This window comes from Talpa occidentalis, unplaced genomic scaffold, assembly GCF_014898055.3.
Source record: "Talpa occidentalis isolate TD23 unplaced genomic scaffold, MPIMG_talOcc4v2.1 talOcc4.9, whole genome shotgun sequence".
Taxonomy (NCBI): Eukaryota; Metazoa; Chordata; class Mammalia; order Eulipotyphla; family Talpidae; genus Talpa; species Talpa occidentalis.
Window position 1 is genome coordinate 48,597,014 of NW_023605305.1, and position 18,683 is coordinate 48,615,696.

General features: G+C 41.6%; 1 protein-coding gene across 1 annotated transcript in view; it reads right to left on the reverse strand.

The window, feature by feature from the left end:
• Positions 1–17,391, reverse strand: part of ST6GALNAC5 (ST6 N-acetylgalactosaminide alpha-2,6-sialyltransferase 5) — a 170,688-nt gene extending 153,297 nt beyond the window's left edge. Inside the window, exons 1-2 of the mRNA XM_037498301.2 lie at positions 17,143–17,391; positions 16,090–16,323 (exon numbers count right to left, since the gene is read on the reverse strand). Of these exons, the coding sequence (XP_037354198.2) occupies positions 16,090–16,323; positions 17,143–17,157 (249 nt within the window). The 5' untranslated portion in view covers positions 17,158–17,391. The remainder of the gene's footprint in view (positions 1–16,089; positions 16,324–17,142) is intronic.
• Positions 17,392–18,683: the final 1,292 nt, after the last annotated feature.

An 18,683-nucleotide genomic window follows, 5' to 3' on the forward strand; every position in this document is an offset into this window, starting at 1 on the left:
ATGGAGTGCTATGGCTTAATGGCTAATGAGTCTCTGTTTGAGGTAGTGAACATTATTTTTTAAAGATTTATTTTATTTATACAAGAGCTGGGGTATATAGGCCAGATGTGCGGGAGGGTGAGAGGATTCATCAGAGACAGAGCGGGGAACAGAACAGGCAGACTGACGAAATACACTGCTGAGGGGAGCAGTGGGAGAGACAGGAAAGGTCTTCTCGCCATGTGGATTGCTCCGAGGCCAGGGGAATCGAACCGGCACTGCAGAGGCTGCAGACAGCTTACAGCGCTGTGCTCAACCGCCTGCGCCACCAGGGAGGCCCCTTAGTGAACATTTTTTAAATAGGGAGTAGTGATGGTTGACAACACTGTGTAGTTAATGGCAATGAATTTGAAACTAAAAAAATGGTTTAAATGTCAAATGTTGTTATATAGGTGTCCCCACAGTAAGAGGATTTTTAAAAATGGATGGTAAGGAAGCTTCACTCTAGAGGGTAAAGGAGACAGCTCAGGCAGCAAAACAAAGGACTGACTTGATAAAGAGCTTTTGGCCAAGATTTCAGATTCATCCCTTTACTTGGAAGCCACCAACCAAGATGTATAAAATATATCTCTTGCCAGTTGGCTGTCAGGGAGAGGCAGGACCTGATGTCTCTAATGACAGAATTATTCTACCCATGGACTGGAAGAATAATGGGGAGTTACAAAATTATGCCAAAATCAAGAAATATCAGCAAGCACATATTTGAAAATGTAAGAAATAAAGAATAGCTCAGAGTTCTCATTGAATATAAATATATATTAAAAAAAGAGTTACAGAAGAACAGTTATAGAATTCAATAAGTTGGGTTAAAATGAGATAAAGGAATTAAAATGTTTTATGAAACTAGAAGATGGAAAAGAAATACAGAGAATGTTGCTAATTAAGAAGAGGGTAGTAATTATAATTATTTTTGCTGTAAAATTTCTTTTTATGAAAGACAGTTATGTCAAAATAAACCTGCACTGCATAAGGATAAGGAACTATATCTATTATATGGACAGCAGATTAAATCACAGAACAGAGGCCCAGAAAATAAAGGAAATAAATGCGAGCCTCTCTGTAAAGAAACTTTTTCCAGATAGAAGTCATCCCATGCTCTCAAATGTGGTTTGCAAACAGTACTTATGAAACATTAGTGAGTTTTGGTGTTAACACATTGGCAGAAAAGCCTAGAAGATATGTAAAATGTGGTCTGGCCCCTTTTCATCCTTTAAACCTTTTAAAGGGTGAAATACCATCAAGATGTTCTGTGAGTCCATTAAGAATGACCCTTTACTTGGTGAATATTGAGATCCATAATTCCCTAATGACTCCAGCCTGCTCATCTTTAGAGGGATGCTATGGTGTTCATTCTAGGGGAAAAAAAAAAAGCCTATTGCTACTCTCCTCCAATGGAGACCTACTCAAAGGAACTTAATTTTGACTAAGTGATTCAGTTGCCCACTGATGTTCTGTTCCATTATCAAACAGCACACCAATTCATATTTAAATGCAGGTCAGGGAAATGACCTCTTAACACAAAACCCAGAGTCTATGACCTGTCACCTTTGCTTGACTTTCTAGAGCCCAGTTATCAGCTCACATCTGTACAGCAAGAAAGAGACCCCTTGTGATAACAGGAAGATGCAAGCAATGTAATTTCTCACTTGGGTCCTTATTCTTGGTTCTAGGTGCAACTGCCTCAACTTTACACTTCACTACTGCAAAATCACTCATTCCTGCTCTCTGTGCTATCTTTCTCTGACTCTTGTTCCTGAACTTTGGATGAAAAACCCATCAACTGAGCCCAGACCAATAGTGTTTTTAATAGGAGTAATAGGCATAATTCTTCAAGGGATTAGCTAGAGCTTCATTCAGACTGGCTGAGACAATCATAGTGTGGGAGCACACACAAAGTTCTACAGTCCTCTTCCTTTTCCTTAGTTTTGGAATACAAACAGAATGTCATCATTCCTTGCACTCTGATGTTTCAATACTGAAACAAGTAGAATAAAAATGAAATGAACCAGCTTTATGATTTGCCTTAGAGTGGGAACAGATCCCACTTCAGGTAATGCAAGACAACTTAGAAATCCCCGAAAGCAGCCTGGCAGGTGTGACATTGCTGAGTAACTCCAAATATGGGCCCCATAAAACTGGAGTTCATTCAGATACATATTCGTTTGCTCCCCGCCAAATGTTTTTGAGTGAATTAGGAATGAGACGCCCTCTTGACAAATTTTGCATGACTTTATGCCCAATTTCCTCCTGAAGCAAGTGAAATAGAAAATTTAGTTTTCTTAGAAGTTGTTAACAAACAAGTGATTTAAAGAAGGGTTATTGCACTCTCTGTAACAATGAGGGAAATGGAAGGAGGAAGCCACCCTTTATACCATCCTTCCAGCACACCTCTACCTGGTAGGATTTATTATGCAACAAAATCTCCCTTGACAAGGTTATTCGGAAGTTTCCCCCAGCAGAATAGTTACATAATAAAGTCTTTCAGCTCATTTAGTCTTCATTCCAATTGGCTCTGCTGCCAGTGGGTTTGACTCCTTGTGAAGCCAGCCTGCATTGTGGAGTCACCATAATGCTTCAGCCTGAACATAATGCCATTGTTTTGCTCAAGTCGGTATGCAGTATTAAGATGCACAGTGAGGTTCAAAATTAGACAAAGTTGAAGTGCCATCTGGGATCATCCTGAAATTCTCTTCACTAACTACTGAGAAGCAATCTTGAACTGCAGACCTTATGCTATTAGCAGGGAGCGGCATACAGACCGTCTGCACTGACACAGTGGGGTGGGAGATCACAGAAATTCAGGGTAGGTAGAAATCTTAGGGTTTTCTCTCCTCTCACCCCCAGCATCATTCACTGAGATCACAGCAATGGCTGTGCGCAGGTGGTCTTCCTGGAACCTGGGACTTCTCTGATCAATGCTACATAGACACTGTGGTGATCCACTGAAACACACACATGGTGGAGTCATGCCCCCAATGTCCTTTTAAACATCTCCAAAGTTTTCAGCATAAAATTCAGTCTCAGCATCATGTAAATATTCTTATCCAAATCTACACTATAATTTTATGTCTGTGTATCTGCCTCTTAGTAGATATAAGTTTCATGGAGTCAAGGGTCACACCTTTTTCATCATTGCCTCCTGGGTCCTGAACACAAAGGCAAGTATGTGGTGGGCAAGTGATATTAATCAATAAAAAAAGGAATGAATGTTTAACTGCTCCTTCTACAGGCTAGCTCACGACTGAAAATTATAAGATGTGACAGGACTCACAATACATGACAATAGTGTCCTCAGATATGGGTATGCTTCTACCTCAACATCTGGCTAACCCCTCTGGAAATGTCAGCAAATACCATTCTGTATTTAAAGACCCAGGCAGGGCCTCCTCGGTGGTGCAGCGGTTGAGCGCTGGGTTGAGAAGCTGCCTGCAGCCTCTGCAGTGCCAGTTCGATCCCCGGCCACCGGGCAAGGGTCCCACATGGCGTGCAGACCTCTCCTGCCTCCTGCTGCTCCCCTCAGCAGTGTACTTCATCAGTCTGCCTGTTCTGCTCTCCGCTCTGGCTCTGGTGAATTCTCTCACCCTCCCGCGCTTCTGACGGTACCCAGAGCTTGTATAAATAAATAAATAAATAAAGCTTAAAAAAAAAAAAAAAGAAGACCCAGGCATTAACATATGTATGTCACATGTTACGTGTTTCTGCTCTTATCATTTCAGTTCTTTCCTATGTTAGTAAGTTAATTAGCCAATCTTACTCAAATCTCTTCCACTACATATAATTATAACAGGCCTCTGTCCACACAGGATTTATTGAGTTTCAATGTGTATGAGATGCAACTTTAGATTCTAGACATAGCAGGATGGATAATTTATGCTCCTTGTCTCAAGAAAGTACAATCTAGTTAGGGAGACAAATGTGGACAAATAAGCACAATATTGTGTGACTAGAGATGTGTACAAGACACAGAGAATTTTTTGGCTCCAAAAGGTATAATAACCATTATATGTATTTCTTCCATTGTGAGGAAGGGGCAGAGATTAGATTCTTTCTCTCTTTTCATCCAGAGTCTGACATATAGTCAGTCTCAGCCAATATACCATTGACTAATGCACAGCTGGCATCAGTGAATATGGACTCTCACCTGCAGAGATTGTATCTTGGAAAATATTACAAAAGAGATGCTTGAGTTGGATCTTAATGAAGATCAGTTCACTACCTGGTGGATAAAAGGGGCAATGGCTTTCCTTCATGGAGGCAAAGTAGGGAAGTATGAAGCAGCAACTATGCTCCCAGTGTGTGTGTAGACTGGGCTGAGGGGACTGTGCGAGAAGAGATTGGAGAAATAGGCCAGACAGATCCTGTTGGCCTTGCTAACCTCTCTATGGTGTCTCTGCTCAATCCTCCAGGCAACGGGAAGCCATTGCAGGCTTGGTAGGAACATGAACAGACCTGAAAATTAGAAACTCAATAATGCAGTTCAGTCAGTGGAGAGGTCCCATATGTGCAATTAATTTCCAGAATATGCTTTCTTTAAAAAAAAAAAAGGCCTAACTCTGCATTTCAGTGTGCCAGCATAGCCTCAGACTTGTGAGGTTCCCAGTTATACTACAGACACCACCTTAGCCATTAAAAGAGAATATAATAAAAAAAGTCTTTCGTCTTCTGCCCGCAGGTGACTATGCAGGTGTCTCTTTTTCATTCTCCTTTTCCTAATAAACCTGCTCTTTTAAAACATGAAAAAAAAGTCTTTCCATCCTAAGCTATAACAACTACCCAGGTTAACCTTCTCCACCATAGGGAAAACAGTTTCTTATTTGCCTAAAGTAATTCCATCCCAACGTAAGTACTACATCTCAGAATTTAGGAGGAGTCAAGAAGTACTTGCAGAATGGCAGTACTTCAAACACTTGGCTAACGGAGTCTCCAGATGATGTCCTCTTCCCCGCTGTGGAGAATGTAATTCAACTAAATGAGTGGTCTGGTCATGACATTTTCCTCAAATAATTAAACATGATACCTTTTTTGGGTTTGGTTTACTTTTGAAGGCAAAATTCACTCTGATTTCCAAATTTTTCCAATTATGTTGTAACAGTGCATTTTATGCAGCCTTTACAGGACCCATTGTTAAGTCAGTGGTTGGTGGAAGCTCTTTCTAACTATCCAGAGGCATATTCTCATATTCATTTCAGAGTAATAAGATGTTTAAATATTTATTTCTTCCCAATAACCAAGTAGGACTAGGCTCTTCATTTTAATAAATTTTGTTCAAATAATGTTGAGTCACTGCGTAGAGGATATTGGCACTGAATTTCCCTCCTGGTGATGATACCCAGGGCAGAGACCCACAATGCAGCCCCAGCTCTGCCACGAACCTGAGATTTTGAGCTAATCTCACCACTACTCATGAATTCCCTTTGATAATTTTTAAGCTTTCCTTCCAGCTTTAAAATTCTGAGTATGTTTTAAGAGATATGATTAGTACAAGAATATAAAAAAGAAATAGTTACAGAACTGCAAATTGTGGCAGGAGACATTGATATTTATGATATGTAGCTATTCCTTTTTAGTAACTCCAAATGGTCCGAAACTCTTGAGGCAGCCTTATTTTAGAAAAAATTTAAATCTTTATATAGATACACTCACTTATTCAACAAATATTTATTGAATATCTATCATATGCCAGGCATTAAAATAAAGGTGGAGAGTACAACATCAAAAGAGAAAAATAAACCCACAACCTCTAAGAGCTGATTGTCAATCAGCAGAGGCAGACAATCTTAGACAAGAAACAACAATAAGCCAGAATAAATATTATCATGGGAGATTTGTCTATGAAGATAAAAGTTACTGTTAGGATCTACCCTATGTTAAAGAAAGCTACCCTGCAGAAATTCTGTTTAAACTGAGAGTATGCTTGTCTGTGACTTCTACTTGGGAATAGAAATAGTAGAATTGAATTCTTCTACTTGAATATTGAATAGAGAATGCAACAAAAATACTGCTTTGTCCAAGGCCCAGACTAAAGGGTAAGACTAAAAGTGTAAGACTAAAAAGAGCTTGTGAAGAAGAATTTGAATACCTATTATAAATCAACCCCGACACCAAGCTTTTATCAATCATTTGATCCTAAATTTCTGATTCCCCAAGGAATTCTCTTGAATCAAATTCACAGGGTATGGTTAATAACATTATTATTATTATTTAAGTAAGAAGTAATTCTTCTTTGTCTCTCTATACTTAAAATCCTTCACAACTGTTTAAAGAATATATCACTGGTGTATAGGTTTTCAGAATGATTTGATGATTAATGATTGGTTTTATCTTTTCAAAGATTTTTTTTCTCATCTTTAATCTCCCTTTATCCTGGTATTTGCAGAACAGGAACTATATTGCACTGCCTCATGTTTTTTTTTTTTTTTTTTTTTTAAAGATTTATTTATTTATACAAGCACTGGGTATAGTCAGAAGCACGGGAGGGTGAGAGAATTCACCAGAGCCAGAGCGGGGAGCAGAACAGGCAGAAGGACCGAAGTACACTGCCGAGGGGAGCAGCGGGCGGCAGGAGAGGTCTGCGCGCCATGTGGGACCCTCCTCCGGAGGCCGGGGAGCAGCCGGGGATCGAACTGGCGCTGCAGAGGCTGCGGGCAGCTTCGCAACCCAGTGCTCAACCGCTGTGCCACTGGAGAGGCCCTGCCTCATGTTTTTGATGCCTGGAAAGTTGGCTACTCTCTGCTTACACATCAATTGTAGAGACAAGTTCTTGGGTTAGGAAAGCGCTTTTTGTTCAGGAGGTCAGTGTGCTGAGGAGATGGTGACTCGTGTCTTCAAGAAATGGTCTCAATTTTCTGGGCTAAGGGTGAGGGTTTTTCTAGCAAAGTGCAGGGTAGGAGATGAATTTCATATGAGCCAGCATGACTCAGTTTGTAGTGTCAGGGAAAGTTGCCTTTTACAGTCCCATGAAACTTGTCACCTTTATGTTGGCCCTGCCCACATGAAATGAACAGCTAGAGTCATCATGGTTTCATGATGTTTATATTCTCATTTCCTCTGTCAACACAACTCAAAAGGAGTAAAGTTAGTGCTAGTGTAAGGGGGCTGAAGGCAAAGACTGTCACAGGTGGCGCACCCCAGGAGGCGGGTGCTAGTGAGGATTGATAGCCCAGGCGAAATACGAACAAAATATCGGTTGGGAAGGAGACTCTGATAAGAAATATGAGGGACTGCCGTAGCAGCCCCCAAGATTCAGCGTTTGGGATTTCAGGGATCTTCAGCTATTTTGTCAGTGATTCTTGCCCACCACCAGATCCTCCAGAAGGTTGTAGTGGCCCTCTGAAGTACGTGGAGAGGCTTCCAGCAGCCAACCTCAGAGAAGAAAAGTTCGGAGGCTTTGTAAGTTTCCAAGCAACTGAAACTGTTCCCAGTTTTGCTCTTGTTATACTCTGGAAGGGAAGGCAAAGACCTGGAGCCAGGCACCTCGCTGAGCTACGTGAGTGGGGCTGTTTGTCGGGTTGTTTGACTGTTGCAGCTGCTGTTTCGTCCATTGGTACTGGGCTGATTCATCTCAGCAGCTCCGGTGAGCATCTCCTGTTATGTTTTGCTATCTTTATGAGTTGGATCCTGGATTTTGCCTGGCTGCCATGTGTTTCAGGCCTTCACTGGTGGGAAGACCCCATCTTGGAATATGGCCTTTTATTTGGGATAGGACTTTAACACATTGGGCACTGCTTCAGTGAGGTAAATAGTCATTTGTGGCCTCAGTAACTCTTTGTTTTCCTTGTTTTGTTAAATAAATTCCATTATTGCAAATGGCCAACAGGCATATGAAAAATTATTCAACATCCCTGACAAGCAGGGAAATGTATATCAAAACCACACTAAGGGGCCTCCCCGGTGGCGCAGCGGTTGAGCTTTGGGTTGCAAAGCTGCCCGCGACCTCTGCAGTGCCGGTTTGATCCCCGGCTTCTCCCCTGCCACCGGAGGAGGGTCCCACATGGCGCGCAGACCTCTCCTGCCGCCCTCTGCTCCCCTCAGCAGTGTACCTCAGTCCTTCTGCCTGCTCTGCTCCCCGCTCTGGCTCTGGTGAATTCTCTCACCCTCCCGTGCTTCTGACTGTACCCAGTGCATGTATAAACAAAACAAACAAACAAACAAACAAACAAATAAATAAATTAAAAAAAAAAACCAAAACCACACTAAGATACCACCTTACACACATATCAAAAAAACAAGCAACAACAAATGTTGGTAAGGATGTGGTGAAAAAGGAACTCTCCTACATTGTTAGTGGGAGTGCAAACTGGTCCAACCACTATGGAAAGCTGTCTGGAGATTCATCAGTCTACTAAGAATGGAGCTACCATACAACCTGGCAATTCCACTACTAGGGATCTACACAAAGGACACAAAAACATTGATTCAAAAGAACACCTGTACACCTATGTTTATTGCAGCCCCATTTACAATAGGTAAAACCTGGAAACAACCCAAATGCCCAAAAATAGATGACTGGATCAAGAAGATGTGGTATATATACACAATGGAATATTATTCAGCAATCAAAAAGATAAACTCATGCCATTTGCAGCAACATGGATGGAGCTAGAAGGAATTATGCTCAGTTAAATAAGCCAAAAGGAAGAAGAAAAATATTGGATGGTTTCACTTATAACAGGTATATAGGGGGACCAAATAAGACATCAGTGTAAAAAAATAATAACAGTACAAAACACAGCAAAGCAAAAACAGACAATTATAAATCAAAAACATACTACAGGGGAGGAGGTGGGAGAGGGATGGGAAGGAGGGAGGGAGGAGCATAGGGGACTGTGGTGATGGTGCACGGGTGCCTTGGGGAAGGAAATTCTATGGGAACTCAATCTGAGGTGGTGAGGGTAAGCAAATATTGTTTAAAAATAAAAAAAATTAAAAATTCCATTATTATTGTTTTCTGAATCTGAGTAGTCTTGCAGGTGAAGAATTCAGACAGTGACCCGGAAACTATTTGGGCACTGTCCCTGGCCAGTTTTAGTGCCGTTTGCTGCCCTGTATCACTAGGAGGTTTGTTTGAGGCCATAATAGGTTAGAAATTGGAGAAACACATCTATACACATAACTGTATTCTGAAGGTCATAACAATGGCTGGCTCAGAGATTGTTTTGTGCTTTCATTTCCAGGATAGATCTGATTGCAAATATTGTGTCTATGGCCAACACAATTATGTTCAAATTTATCATACCATGAGTTATGAGATTTGGTTTGGAAATGTGGTCACCATATGTTGTAGAGACAATTGAGGAGGGTAATAGGGTTAGCTTCTCTCAAGAGTCATACCAAAGGAAAAATCATAAAGAAAGTGAATATTTTGAATTAAAAATCAATCTACCTTGAAGTTGCTTTGATGTAGTTGCTGCTTACAAACTATTCACTGGATGCCACATAAACATGTTATATATATACATGTATATATGCACACATATGTTAAGGGGGGGTAAAATGTAGCAGAATTTTAGTTTGAAAGTTTATGGTTTCTAAGTTAAAAAGCTTTTAACTTATTTCATAGATGAGAAAGATCACAGAAACTGCCTCCTTTTTCGTGGCAGCACCTCAATTTATTGTTTCTTGGTTTTATGTTATTATTCAGCACTTGATTTATTATTTAACCTTTCTGATTCTTTTCTCTCCAATTAGATCAAAGTTTATTTGAGGATAAGAATGTGCTGTTTCAGCTGGGACTACATCAAACTAAAGAGCTTCTGCACAGCAAAAGAGATAATAACTAAAACAAAGAGAAACCCCACCGACTGGGAGAACATTTTTGCACACAACACTAATGATAAAGGACTGATCACAAAAATCTACAAAGAGCTGATGAGACTCAACAAAAACAAAGAAAATAATCCAGTTCAAAAATGGGCAGAAGAGCTAAAAAGAAACTTCTCTGAAGAGGAAATGCAAACGGCCAATAGGCATATGAAAAAATGTTCAACATCACTTGTAATCAGGGAAATGCAAATCAAAACTACAATGAGATACCATCTTACACCAGTGAGAATGGCACATATTAAAAAAACTAGCAATAACAAATGTTGGCGAGGTTGTGGAGAAAAAGGAACTCTCCTGCACTGTTGGTGGGAGTGCAAACTGGTCCAACCACTATGGAGAGCTGTGTGGAGATTTCTTGACCTACTAAACATAGAGCTTCCATATGATCCAGCAATTCCACTCCTAGGTATTTACCCAAAGGACACAAGAAACATCAATTCCAAAGAGCACCTGCACCCCTATGTTTATAGCAGCACTGTTTACAATAGCTAAGCTTTGGAAACAGCCAAAATGCCCAAAAATAGATGACTGGATCAAGAAGATGTGGTACATATACCATGGAATATTACTCAGCATTCAAAAAAGATAAACACATGCAAGTTGCAGCAACATGATTGGAGCTGGAAGGGATCATGCTCAGCGAAATAAGCCAGAAAGAAAAAGAAAAAGAAAAATACTGGATGGTCTCACTCATAGCAGGAATCTAGAAAACTTAAATAAGGGACCAGGAAAAAGAATAACTATAAGAAAGAAAATATCAAAATCAACAAACAACTATGAACCAGGAGGGTGGGGAGTGGGGTCAAAATAAGGGGGTTGCAATTGTATGGGGAATATAAAAATAAAATTAAAAAAAACAAATAAATAAATAATTTTAAAAATTAGGAATAAAAAAAAATAAAAAACAATCCTAAAAAAAAAAAAAGAAAAAAAAAGAATGTGCTGTTTCTCCAGGATACCCGATTTTGCAATATCAGACTTTCAATGAACAGTTACTAAGGGATATGATTAGTTCAAAATCCCAAAAACAAATTAGCTATAGAAAAACACATTGTGGGGCCTCCCATGGTGGCGCAGGCGGTTGAGCGCCGCACTGTGAAGCTGTGCGCAGCCTCTGCAGCAATGGGTTCAATTCTGGCCAGCTGGCCAGTGAGGCTCCCGCATGGCGAGCAGACTTCTCCTGTCTCGCCCGCTGCTGCCCTCAGCAGTGTATTTTGTCAGTCTGCCTGTTCTATTCCCCACTCTGTCTCTGGTGAATCCTCTCACCCTGCTGCAGATCTGGCCTGTACCCTAGCTCTTGTATAAAAACAAATAAATCTTTAAAAATTTTTTTTTTAAAAAAGGAAGATACATTGTGATGATTAAAATGTTTCAGATGGTGATTCTCAAACTTTAGTGTGCACAAGAACAGTAAAGGGAACCTGTTAAACCATAGATTCCTATAGCTCATTCTCAAAGATTCTTATCTTTCAGACAATTTTTCCTCCTTCTTCCCATATTATTATTAATTTATTTTTTATCCTAAATTTAGGAAAGATGTGACACACCAGGGACATAATGATGCTTCTTGTAGAAAAAGAACTTGACATTAAGTGAGGTAATTCTGCCCTTGCTCCTCGCTAAGTCCACGTTTTCTTCTTTCCTTCAGTAAACACTGACTGTGTGCACTGAGTGCAAACAACTGATCTGGGGTCTGGCATTAAACAGGTCAACGAGACTCACAAATGTTTTGCTATCTCAGTACTTAGCTCTCCGTAGGAGATGGGGGAGGAGGCAATAGACAAGTAAACTTTGATTATTTCAGATATCGTTAAGAATTATAAAGAAAGAAAACAGGTGTGATGCTAGAGGATGACTGTTGAGAAACAGGGTATTTAAAGTGGGCTCCATAAAAAGATGATGTGATCTGAGGACTGAATCACTGGAGGAAACCAACCATGCAAAAGATGTTGTACAAGAGCATTCCAAGGAGAGGGAAAATCAAGTGCAAAGGCCCTGAGGTAGAATGAGTGTTCAAGAGTCAGCAAAGAGACCGGCATGCCTGAAATATGTGAGGGAACCACTGAGACTCATCAACAAGGTGTGGTCTGAGCTTCGGCATGGAGTATTTTAGCATCATTACTGCGGAAAGCTGGAAAAATACTCCTGACCCTCATAAAATTAAGGCTACATATTTTGATAAACATTACATGAATAATTCATTAAGAGCACCTACATTATTGTAACTCCTTACCCATGAGAAATAGTTCATTTCACAATTCTTTTGGTTGATATTTTGTGATAACAAGGTTTCACCATCATTGGTAGATTACATTTTGTGAGAGTTAAATGCTGAAAAAGCTCACTTTGAATTTCTTTAGATACAAATTATTTATCATTCAGTGGATGACTCGAATATAAAAGAGGGCTTAATAAATAGGGTGAACTTGTGAGAATCAATATACTTTGCTAAAGGAAGAAAACTTCTAGCATAATTTCAAAGTTACATGGCATGTGTGGGTTTTTTTGGTCTTATTTCAAATAATTTTTCAACTCTGGCATTGGCTTATCCCCTAACTGGACATTTATCAATTAATAGTGATAGTACCATTACCTTTAAGCAATTTTGTATTGTCTGAATAACTGAGTGCTTGAGGACAGAAAAATCCAGACAAGCACGCTATGGAAAGTGTAAAGTCCATTCCTAGAGGCTACTACTGGAGGGAAGAGATAGCAGCTCAGCTTTAAGCCCATTCCTCACTGCCCTGTCATTAGCCATCTCAGAAAAGGGCAGCCCAGGTGACAGTGGCTCCTTCTGTGATAAGGGCTCCTGTCCACGGGAAATGGAAATCAGTGGTTTCATTTCACAGATGGCAAATGACTTTATCTATCCGGGCCAGATCCAGACTGGAACCAAGAAAGACTTGGGACTTTCCTCTGAGGGTTGTTTGATGTGAGTGCATATGTGTGTGTGTGCATGTGTGTGTGTGTGCTAGTTTGGTTATATATTATGTTGTGGCTCTAAATGCAAGAGATTTCAAAAGCTATGAAAATCACCTTCTTTGCTTGAGTCTGGCTGATCTGGTTTGAAATCAATGACTTTCTAATGCAAGGGCCAGGAGAGTAATGGCAGGATACAGATATAGTGGCTGCAGTGATAGACATGTAACAAGATGGAAACTAGTTGGTTAAAAATTTGTGGGAAAGGGCCCGAGGAAAGGGGTTGGGAATGAAGAGATACTCTCTAACAGAAAATGAAATGGCTTCATTATCACCAGAAACTCCAAGTGGCCTTCACTTAGTCATACTGGAATTACAATTTCAGCTTTCATGGTTTGTGAAAGCGGAAGTAAGGAACATGACCATGGAAAGTGGTATTTTAAGCTTCAACACATACTGCTCATCACTGATTTGACTTGCAACACATCTTTGAACAAAAGCACATAGTGATTTAATCTTAACAGTAATTCCGTCTGCAGTGGTACGAGACAAGACTATCATAGCCAAAGGCTGTAATTTGTGAAATTCAGGTGCTGGGGATTAGGACCACCTGTTGAATTTAATCTTGAAGCTATAATGTTAACACCATCATGTAACTGAACATAAACAGTACATATTTATCAGACTTTGAGACCTCCAGCCATGGTGATGAGAACATTTTCCTAAATGGTATCTGTAACTCTCTCCAGACTCTGTAAATCAGCAGCAAATAAAAAGTCTGTTGGAATTCTGATTCAATATGCAGCAGCATATGGCTGGGTGGTCAGGACATTCAGCACATCCTATAATTTTTCTAAAGCCTGATGTGAGAGTAAAAAAAAAAAGCAATCAGAGTATTCTCTGGCAACATAATAAGAATGGGAAAGCTTTCGTTTCTTACCCTACTCTGTGCTAATTGGAAAAAAAATCCTAGCAATATTTTAACAAATGATTTGTACCTCTGTCTAAACTAGACAACAGGGAGAGCCCAAATAAACCTAGTTAAACAGCAACTTCTGGGGAGGACATAAACATTTTACACATGTACCCTCACACAGCCTTAAGAAATGGAGCTCTGCCCAATTCCCAGCTAACCAGTAGCGATAAAGAGGGTCAATGATTGCATTTTGAAAAGTTTACATTTACTCCAGAGGGGCAATTAGAGTCCAGTAAGAGGGCATAGGTTTTAAGATTTGCATTTGTACCCTTGCTTGAGATAGGGTAAATGCCATGGAACCCTTTGGGTATGTACTTTTGTGAGATGTTGGTTTTCTATGAAAGAATTTCATTAGTATTAATTATCTGCACAGACCTTCCTTGTCACATTTATAATTCTTTGCTAAGAATTCCAAGGGCTTTCACACATATTTATCATTCGCATAATACTTCATAGTTAATGAAACCCTTTTACTACAAATTATCTCGATTTCTCATATAATTTCACAATTCTTTCCCCAAAAAGAGCTGTTTTTCACTTTAATGAAATAAGACTCTGAGACATGGAAACGGGATCTAGTGCATTTGTGTGAATAAACACTATTTTGAAAATGAATATGAAGGCATCATATTTTGCCTTAGGCTATCAATATTCTTAGCAGGTATCTGTCCAGCAAGACAGCACAGGAAGGAAAATATTAGGAATATCTTCCCAAAGGCAAATCAAAGCTTCCAGCAAATTTCCCTCTTGACACCCCTATTAATCAAAGCTTCACAAGTGCTAGATAGCAATTTCCACTAAACAACAGCCATGAAAACCTTCTGGGTTCAATACATTCATCATACACCAGTTACACATAAGTACCACATCCCTCCACAGTCAGAACTAATAGCCTAAACTTTCCTCCAACTCTAGCCCCTATCGGTTGCTTGCACACACAGCACATAATCAATCAACAACTTGGAGAGAAAACTGAAGGCCCTCTCTTCTTTAGATTTATGAGTTTATCACCTCTTAATGAAATCTCCTCCTTTTTCCTTCTTCCCTAAATTATTCCCAGTGCAAATTCCACCTTTTCAAAACAACTTTCCTGGATCCAGGGCAATGAGCTTTCTCATCTCTGCATCTCAAAAGTACTCTTTATACTAACATTCCATCTAGCTAGCTAGCTAGCTATCAATCATCTATTTATCCATGTTTTATGGACCATTGTTTTTTTTTTTCACAAGCAGTTAAAGATCCTTAAGATCCATAAGGCAAGGATCTGCCTCAAATTCTTTTGTATGCTCCAAAATTTTGAGCACCATTCATCACACAAGTGAGGGGGAATATTTTGATTGTCACTTTAAAAAAGTTTGACTTTTTCATGCATAGTAAGGGCAATTTTTTCACACAAAAGAAACACTTGCTAATATTATTTTGGTTCACAACCATAAATATGTAGTAAAATTAAAAGAGGAAGTGTTGGGTGGTTTCACGAAATCCTCTAGCTTTATAGAGGAGATACCGAATGGAATTGTGTTTTAATAAAAATATATTAGCAGTTTCAAGTAATGGGAAGTACAGTTAAACTGTATTAAAATATCTTTTTGGAATCACGAAACTTGATTAGGATTCTCCCAGGGGCTTCATACGCTGAAACCAGAGATTTATTATTCCAGGGAAATAGGTTCAATTTAAAAAATTCAACTTATTAATTATTAGCCAAACCATGCAGCAGCTTCCCGAAAGACAGACGAAAACAGGCTCTCAAGGATGAGTTTCAAGCAAATGGAGGCTGAATTTGTGCCTCCAGCCTCCAGCGCCTGCCTGGGCACCGCTCCCCAGAGCTGTGATAGAGCAGCCCCGAGCAAGCCAAGCAGAGATCAGAGAACCTTGGAAGCTGAGCAGCAGCCGCCCACAAGCTGCTGCTCCCACCTTTTGGTTGTGAGTCTAGAAACGTTTAGGTAGCCACCAGCCCAGCGCACTCCCGGGTCTCCTCCCACATCCACGCGACTAGGCTGCCAAACCACTCATTTCAGAAACCCAGCACCCACCGGTGGCTGCAATTGTGGGGACCAGGGGGTTCTAGTTCCAGAACCAGATCCTGTTAGAAAACAAGGCCTTGGGTTCCACTCAGCTCATGCTTATTTCCTGAAAAACTTTGCTTCTTTCTCCAAAGAGGAATCCATAAGAAGTAGGAACTATCTCAACCCACCCCAGAGGGTCCACTCCCCCGTCCAGCCGCCGAACGGCACCTACTCACGGCGCCTCCCAGCCTTGGGAATGGGACAGGCTTTGGTGTATAGGATCCCCTAGCTGGGTGGCAGACTGACTGGCGAGAGAGCCGTCACCTTGTGATCCGCCACGCCGAGGTATCCGTCCAGTGGCTTCGGTCCCGCGGGGGGCCCGGGGCGCGGCAGGGGGCTGCTCTCCACCGAAGGCTGCGCGCTGTCGGTCGCCGCTGCCTGCTGCTGCTGCTGCTGCTGCTGCGGTGGCCGCTCCTTCTGGCCGCCGAGGCTGCTGTACACGAGCAACAAGCTGGTGCACATGGTAGTGAGCGCTAAACACACTGCCAGACCATGGCGCTGCGGGCGGGTGGGAGAGAGCAGAGAGTAGCTGAGAGCCGACCCCGGAGCTGCGCGCCCAGCTGGAACGCCCCCCACGACGGTCAGGCTGGCTGGGGAGGTCCTGGGGCGAGAGGTGGCTGGGGTCCTCGACCTGGCTGCGTGCAGCCGGGATAGAGGAGGCGCTGTCCCCGCGCGTACGGCAGGGGATGCTCCCGGCGCGCGGCTGCTCTCGGCCGCCGCCTCCCAGATCTCTCGGCAGAGGGCAGGTGGTGCGCGGCGATCGGCAACCACGCCAGGAGCGCTCCCCGGGCGAGAGCAGGGGTGGGCTCGCACCCTGGGGTGAGGGTCCTTTGCCCTAGCTCGGCTGCTACAATTTCTCGCTCTTGCACCCTCTCCTGTTTGGACCCGCGGGGCTCTACCTGGGAGATCGCTGCAAGTTTGAAATACAAGGTAACCAAGAAAGTCTTTAAAGGTCCTTCCTCTCCTCCCCGCCCCTCTTAGTTTTTGCCAGACTGTTGCTTTTGGCCATCCTCTCCCCCCACTAGCAATGCGCCCATCCCTCCGCGGCTTCTCCTGCTCTCCGCTGGCCTCTCGGACCTCTTGCTGGAGGTCCAGGAGACTAAGCAAGCCGAGTTCCCATCCCGGCTTTGGGATTCCGAGCTAGGCAGAACCGGGGAAATCGGGAGGGAATGCGGAGCAGGTGGAAAGTTGTCCCTTTGTAACAGGCGACCTCACGGCGCGGGGTTAGGCGCCCCCGAAGCTGCCCGGTGCGCCCCGAGGACGCCGCGCCTGGAAGTCCCCGCCTCTGCCCAAAGGAGTTGGCAATAAATGACTCACCATCAGGGTCTTCATTTTGGGCACCTCTTTTGTGCGGAATCCTCAGGCACGCGTGTCCGGGGTCACTTTTTCTTGGAGGTTCTCCATGGTGGGTGATGGGGAAGGGAAGCCTCTGATCTGCGCTCAGCGGCCAACCGCGGCTGAGTGGGCAGCGAGCCGCGGGACCCAGGAAGCGCCGCTGTTGTGGAGATTATAGACAGAATTAAAACTGAACCGGACCCTCGTAGTCTCTCAGTGATCTACACAACTGCCGCCTGCCGCCGCCTGCTGGGTCCTAAAGACCTCTGCATCTCCCCCTTGCAGCCCCCAAATAATAATCCTTTCAGCAGAGTGGCGTTTCTGGGGCGAGAGTTAACCGTGCCTGTATACCCACCTCTTGGTCCAAGGGCTTATTTATGTTTCATGAAGTCATCAGCTGAAAAGGTAGGGGAACCAATTGGATTCTGAACATGCTAGCCATTTGAAAATTTACAAACTAAATTTTTGTTTTGTGATTTTGGTGAAAACAGGTCAGCCGCCCCAATGTCAGTAGCCTTATTAATAGGTCTTACTTTTATGTTCCTAGCTAAGCCAACCTGTCACAAAATTATTTTTCTAAAAAAAAATTTCAGTCTTCCAGTTGTAAGTTTTCCAATATTCTCCTTAATTTTACTTTTTCAATCTAGTTACTCTTAACACAATTTTATAGCATAGAATTTCATCTAAATTATCTCATTCATTACTTGTTTTAAATATTATAAATTATATTTCTATCAGATCTTTGAGGTTCCTAATGGCCATTTAAGATGACTTTAAAGTGTTAAAAAAACAACCAGCACATCATATCCACATGATTAACTGGATCTGTAGATTCTCCCTAATTTTAATGCAAGATTCTAGCTACTAAAGATAAAACTGCTTACTGCTTATTTCATAAGAATCTTACAGTCGTTGGAGCTCTTCTTATGTTGGTCTACCACACTGAGAGCACTTAAGTCCACATTCAAGGGCTTCAATTAAAATTTAAAAAATTACTTTTTTTTTGCATTGAGAATTTCACATCAATAACCTGTTTAAAAGATATTCTCCCCTTTCCCTGCATTAAATTACAAATGATATTTATTAAATGTCTAATTTAGTTAAAAACATATTTCTTATGAAATTGCTTTGTGAGAATAGTTGTCTTAATGTAATACTTAACACCTTACCTGTAGCAGTGTAATGTTAAAGATAGCATTAAGATGAAAATGATCAGCAGGCCAAGTGAACCATAGGCACAATAAGAGCTTTCTCAAGGCCAAAAAAGGCATTACAATCCTTTTTTAATCTTCACTAATCCAATGCTGGACTGATGCTATAACAAGAACTATTTTTAACTTATGAGATATCTTTCCATTCTTAGTATTAAGAAAGTTAAAATTATTGGCGCAACAATGACTATCAATGCAATGTGTTTGAGGGAAGGCAAGGCATACAGGGGATTTAGCCTTTCAAGGGAAAACAAAAAATTTGAAACACTGTCCAACATTGCCAGGCTTGAAGCTATTTATTCAATTTGTGCT